This window comes from Salminus brasiliensis, chromosome 14, assembly GCF_030463535.1.
Source record: "Salminus brasiliensis chromosome 14, fSalBra1.hap2, whole genome shotgun sequence".
Classification (NCBI taxonomy): domain Eukaryota; kingdom Metazoa; phylum Chordata; class Actinopteri; order Characiformes; family Bryconidae; genus Salminus; species Salminus brasiliensis.
The window spans coordinates 6372926-6379712 of NC_132891.1; the positions used below are offsets into that span (position 1 = coordinate 6372926).

Genomic DNA, 6787 nt, shown 5'->3' on the forward strand with positions numbered 1-6787 from the left:
CACGCGCCTCAACTATTTGAATCGTTGCTGTATTTTTAAACAGCTTTAAACGGGTTCTAGAACGCGCGCGTTTTTCCGTTTCTTTGCATGCGCGATTTCTCTCTCTCACACTCGCGCGCGCGCTCTCTCTCTCTCTCTTTAAGCGCGAGAGAGGTTGTTGAGAGGTGTATTTCCTCCCTGTCCCCCCCTCACTTTAAACTGCAGTGAGAGGGGTGATTTTGAGGGGTGATTTTAGAGGGGTGATTTTGAGGGGTGATTTTAGAGGGGTGATTTTGAGGGGTGATTTTGAGGGGTAATTTTGAGGGGTGATTTTAGAGGGGTGATTTTGAGGGGTGATTTTGAGGGGTGATTTTAGAGGGGTGATTTTAGAGGGGTGATTTTGAGGGGTGATTTTAGAGGGGTGATTTTGAGGGTGATAAAACAAATTTATTTGTCCCTTTGTGAGCTCGCGCGCGCCGGTCATGTCCACGGGCTCCATCAGCGATGCGGACGACTTCCACGAGTCGGATCTGCTGGACGGTCTGCTGCGGATCGGCGCCGGTAGATCGGACCACGGGGCGTCCAACGAGAGCGCAGAGGAGAGCAGCGCGGGCGACGTCGGTCCAGCGCGCGCGTGCTCGGCCAAACGGCGAAAGACGGCTTCCTCGCGCAGAGCGGACAGTGCAGCAGCTGGGGCTGCAGCGGCCCCGGGGCACGAGGGGAAGCAGGTCCAGCGGAACGCGGCCAACGCGCGCGAGAGGGCGAGGATGCGCGTGCTGAGTAAAGCCTTCTCGCGCCTGAAGACCACGCTGCCCTGGGTTCCCGCGGACACCAAACTCTCCAAACTGGACACGCTGAGGCTCGCAGCGAGCTACATCGCGCACCTGCGGCAGATCCTCGCGAGCGACAAACACGAGAACGGCTACGTCCATCCGGTGAACCTGGTACGAGAAGACAAACACACCTTAGAAACACTGCACGCGGACACACGCGGATACACACACTATACACACAGTTCACCAAAACCCACAATTACCAATCACCATACACACACTATACACTCACTATTACACACACTCAATTCATCAGTGCACACACTATACACACAATTAAACAATACACACACTATACACTCACTATTACACACACTATACACACACTATTACACACACTCAATTCATCAGTGCACACACTATACACTGTTTATCAATACACACACTATACACAGTTTATCAATACACACACTATACACAGTTTATCAATACACACACTATACACACAATACATCTATACACACGCTATACACACAATTCATCTATACACACACTATACACACAGTTCGTCAGTACTGTTGGTCAGTAACTTTACTGAGAGGTAGAACACAGACAGAACACAGGTTTGGGAGCTGATCTTCTCTGTGACTCCAGACACTGTAGATTAGCTCAGTTCCACCAGCAGCTCACCTGATTTACTTCAATGAAGGACTGATTAGATAAACTAGGTGTTGATGGGAACTGGAAACACTGGGCTTCCTCCAGGGGAGCACTGGAAATTGTTGAGCTAATATTGGTGTTTTAACAAATAAACACCTGCTGCTCAGATCCCAGTTTCTCAAAAGATCCTCCAAAGGTTAACTGGTAGAGAGGAAGTGTTCAGTGTGATGCTCGCTCGGCCATTTTGGAATTATATTTTTTGCCAATTTTCTTTCTGGAAAGCTCTAATCTATGGTTTTACAGATCATTTTCTCATATGTCATATTATACTTGTGCACAGTACTGTCTACATACAGGCCTACTCACAGAATCTCCAACCACCCTTCAAAATATTTAGCTTGATTGTTTCGGGGTGCAAATGTTTGGCATGCACTGATTTCACTGATAGCCAACACTCCAGTTCAAAAGCTAACTAACAGTCAAGCAGTGCTGTGCAACTGTCATGTGGGTATTGGAGAAAATGATCATGTAAAGCTGTTTATCAGTAACAGCATGTACGCATTTGTGATTAGTGTGTACTGTTCCTTCTGAGGGCAGTAGATGCCAGATGTGTGGAGATATCAGCTGAACACGGTCAGATACAGATCAGACACAAACAGATCCTTTCCTCAGTTTATAGTGAGGGGGGGTGGAAGGTGTGATGATGATGAAGTGTGGCCCAGTGGAGTAAACTGTGTAGACAATGAGTGTTACTGGACTTAGTTTTGTATTATATTTTGTATAGTATTCTGTGTTAGCATACAGTTTACAAATATGCTTACTTTTTACTGTGATAAGCACCTGGACAATAGGCCCTGTATTGGGACAATAGGACCTATATAGAGGATGTAGGGACTGTTTTAGGAAAATAGGACCTGTATAGGGGAAGTAGGGACTGTTTTAGGAAAATAGGACCTGTATAGGGGAAGTAGGGACTGTTTTAGGAAAATAGGACCTGTATAGGGGAAGTAGGGACTGTTTTAGGAAAATAGGCCCTGTATAGGGGAAGTAGGGACTGTTTTAGGAAAATAGGACCTGTATAGGGACAATAGGACCTATATAGAGGAAGTAGGGACTGTTTTAGGAAAATAGGACCTGTATAGGGGAAGTAGGGACTGTTTTAGGAAAATAGGCCCTGTATAGGGGAAGTAAGGACTGTTTTATGAAAATAGGACCTGTATAGGGGAAGTAGGGACTGTTTTAGGAAAATAGGACCTGTATAGGGGAAGTAATGACTGTTTTATGAAAATAGGACCTGTATAGGGGAAGTAGGGACTGTTTTAGGAAAATAGGACCTCTATAGGGGAAGTAGGGACTGTTTTAGGAAAATAGGACCTGTATAGGGGAAGTAAGGACTGTTTTATGAAAATAGGACCTGTATAGGGGAAGTAGGGACTGTTTTATGAAAATAGGACCTGTATAGGGGAAGTAGGGACTGTTTTAGGAAAATAGGACCTGTATAGGGACAATAGGACCTATATAGAGAAAGTAGGGACTGTTTTATGAAAATAGGACCTGTATAGGGGAAGTAGGGACTGTTTTAGGAAAATAGGACCTGTATAGGGACAATAGGACCTATATAGAGAAAGTAGGGACTGTTTTAGGAAAATAGGACCTGTATAGGGGAAGTAAGGACTGTTTTATGAAAATAGGACCTGTATAGGGGAAGTAGGGACTGTTTTAGGAAAATAGGACCTGTGTAAGGAAAATAGGATCAGTATAGGGACAATAGGACCCATGTAAGGAAAATAGAACCAGTATAAGAAAAATAAGACCTGTATAGGGGAAATATGTTTATAGGTAAATAGGACATGTATAGGGACAGTAGGATATGTTTAAGGAAAATATGACCTGTATCAGGAAAATAGGATATGTGTAAGGAAAACAGGACCTGAATAGGGACAATAGGACCCATTTAATGAAAATAGAACCGGTTTAGGGGAAAATAGGACATGTATAGGGAAATATGGCCTGTTTGAGGAAAGGGACAATAGGTCCTGTAAAAGGAAAATAGGACCTTGATAGCAGCTGAAATACAGTTTTCTTTACAGTTTATGCTATAATCATAGTGCAGACCTGGTGTGCTCATCAATAGCAGTGCACCCAATAATTCCTCAACAAAATCTCAGCTGCTTGTTTTCCTAAACACATCTCAATTTGCTCTTCATTATCTGCACAGAGTAAGGGAGGATCGGTCGTGCACAGAGGAATTTACACGGTTCTATGTGCCAGGTTGTTGCGCGTGAAATGAACCGAAACGCAGCAATGGATGTAACATATTTCGTGCACGTGCAACTACGTGACACTTTTAAATAAACCAGTTTTAAAAAGCAACTGGTTTATATTTACCTCATTTATGGTAATGAAAGACTCAGATATTCATCATGGCTATCAGAAAGCATACATGCTCTTATCTCATTACACTACACCCTATAATCAGAGTAATGTGTTTGTTGCACTGTTAGATAAATGTAGAGTTAGAGGTGTAATAACTCTTATTGGTGTGTTTGTCCAACCTGGGATATTGAGTTTATCTAACAGTTAATAACCCCACAGAATATAACGTTAAATAAACAGCGGTGGAGAAAAACACATAACTTAAAAAAAAATCTTATTTATCTATTTGTTTATTTGTCTATAAACAAATAAACACATCCTTATATTTATATATCCTGTATTTATCTATTCGTACCTTTTTAATTATGCCTTTTATCAATTAATATAGTCTATTTATTTTTACATTTATTTATTACTTATTATATTTTTTTTGGCGCAGTCTTTTTTGGTTCTTCTCCACTTTTACATTTACACACAATAATTATTAGTTACACAACAATTACTTATTATTGTTGTTATGATCATTATTATTATTAGATGATTTACAACAATGCACAGACAAAATTAAATCAATAAAATATGAGCATTTAACAAGAAAAAAAAGAAATGAGATACATTATCTTACTTCAATTTTGCCTGTTTGTTTCTGTTTGTTTTTTTTGTTTGTTGCTATTTTAACATCGGACTTTCTTTTGTTTGTCAGACATCAGTGATATTATGTAAAGGATCAAAAGGACCAAAATAAAATAACGAATTAGATCAATAGGGTGCTAAAAGCTTTTAGCTACAGAGTTTGATCGTTTTGAGAAGTTCATACTGGATATAAAATGACGTGCGTTTTAACGTGGTTTTAATCAAAGTTGTGCGTCTTACCAAAACATGCAAACTTCTTCCAGCATTTGCGTTGATTTACCACATTTATTTTACACCTTAAACAAACTGTGAACGTTTCATTAAAATAACTAAATTAGCAGTTATTATTATTATTTTATTATTATTATTATTATTATTAACATGTCAGCAATTTGTATTCATTTATAATTATTATTATTGTAATTATTATTGCTGATGCAAATGCTAATAACTCATCTGATTGTGTGTTGTTTCTCCTCCTCAGACCTGGCCCTTCATGGTGGCGGGAAAACCGGACAGTGACCTCAAAGACATGCTGACCTCCAGCAGGTTGTGTGGGACCACCGCGTCATGAGAGGATTTACCACCAAACCGCGGACTTATCTCAGATTTGATCTATATAATCCTGTGCATGATACGTCATCTCCCGTTTGAACGGCGCGCGGAGGGCCGGTTAAAAAAGGAGGGACCACATCCTCACGCGAGAGAGACTCTTATTTAAAGTCATTCACATGTCTTAACCTTGCTGGTTCAAGGAAGATCAGTGTGAGCTTGTATAGCTATACAGTTCTTCTATCTAGATCGTTTAATAATCTCTTTAACACAGAACGGAAGGGGGCGTGGGTGGTCTCCAGAGGCAACATGCTGTATTTTTTTACTTTTGAACTTTTTTGAAAGGCAGCATTATATTGTAAATAAAATGAGCTGATTTCTTACTGTTTAAGACAAACGGCTGCAGACTGCTTGTCTTCTTTGGCCTGGCGGGGTTTCAGAGAGAGAGATCAGGGGCAGATAGATGGTGTTTATTTGCCTTTTCTGACCTTTGTGAACTTTCTTTCTTATCACGGGTGAAGGACAGCTCTCTGGACTGGAAAAATAAAGCACCTTACGCCACAAAGAGCATCAGAGGTGGCAGCTTTACTCTTAAAAATAAAGGTGCTAACATTGTTTTTTTTAGGAAATGCCATAGAAGAACCACCTTTAGTTCCACGAAGATAGATAGGTGAAACCTACAGGAACCGTTACTTGTACAGATGTTGCTGTAAAGGTTATTTTCTCCATTACAAACATGATTCTTATATATATATATATATATATATTTATAACCAGAATGGCTCTAGATCAGACGCTATAGATATAGATATATATTTGTGAGAACCTTAAAACTGGTAAAGAACCTCTGAGGGATCCAAAAAAAACCCTCCGGTCAGTGGATGCTGGGTGACTGTAAGAGGTTCTAGTTTGTATGAGGTTTGCTGGGCTAATTTTACCGCCCAGTCTGACTCCTCTTTCCTCTTTATAGAGAAACTTTTTTATATTAAGAAATATAATATATATATATATATATGTGTGTGTGTGTGTGTGTGTGTGTGTGTGTGTGTGTGTGTGTGCTTCTTGTTCTTGTGTAGCTATATCTGACCGTTTTTAGACCTAAGGTCTAGACCCTGCACTTGATAAAATGATTATTCCAAATACCAGTTCTTCACACTCACGTATCTCCACTACTAACGTGGAACCTTCATGGAATTAATCCCCTGGAGAACCAATGGTAGCACCTTTATTTTTTCAGAGTGTTGTAAATGTATTTGACTAGTTCCTTAAGTATGATTCTGAACATCAGTATCAGCCTTCAGGGCTTTACCTTCTAATAAGAAGTTGCTATTTAAGGCGGTCAGGGCAGCTTTCAAATTAAACTGCGAGTCATTGAACATTTTAGAGCGCAGTACATTTCCTCAAATCTAATTATTCTGCCCAAAACTTCCACTCAGGTCATTTTAGTGAGTGTGCTTCGAGACTTAGATTTACACACATTTAACAAACTATCTGTTTTTGAAGCACCGGACACGCGCACGTGTTGCTCCTGCTCAGTGTGTGTTGGGTAGTGTGTAAGTATGAGACTAGAGCGACAGGATATAAGAACCATTTTCAATATTCTTATAAGTTATATTACATGTGTTTATGTTAAATGATCCAGCATTGACGCAGAATGGAGCTGCAGTGGATGCACTCTTACAAAGAAATGTTCTTTAAAAGGTTCTTTGAGCAGTTCTATAAGAGTTCAGCCAGTTTAAATTAGTAAAGAACCTTTAGACCAGATCTTTAGACCTTTAGGATGTTCTTCACACTCGTGCATCGCTCTCACAAGG

The 6787-nt window shown here is 40.3% G+C and overlaps 1 protein-coding gene across 1 annotated transcript; it reads left to right on the top strand.

The window, feature by feature from the left end:
- Positions 1–393: 393 nt before the first annotated feature.
- On the top strand, positions 394–5370 carry tcf21 (transcription factor 21). Its single transcript, XM_072696684.1, has 2 exons — positions 394–923; positions 4906–5370. The coding sequence occupies exons 1-2, from the start codon at positions 462–464 to the stop codon at positions 4993–4995; spliced, it is 552 nt and encodes a 183-aa protein (XP_072552785.1). The 5' UTR covers positions 394–461; the 3' UTR covers positions 4996–5370.
- The last annotated feature ends 1417 nt before the right edge of the window (positions 5371–6787 follow it).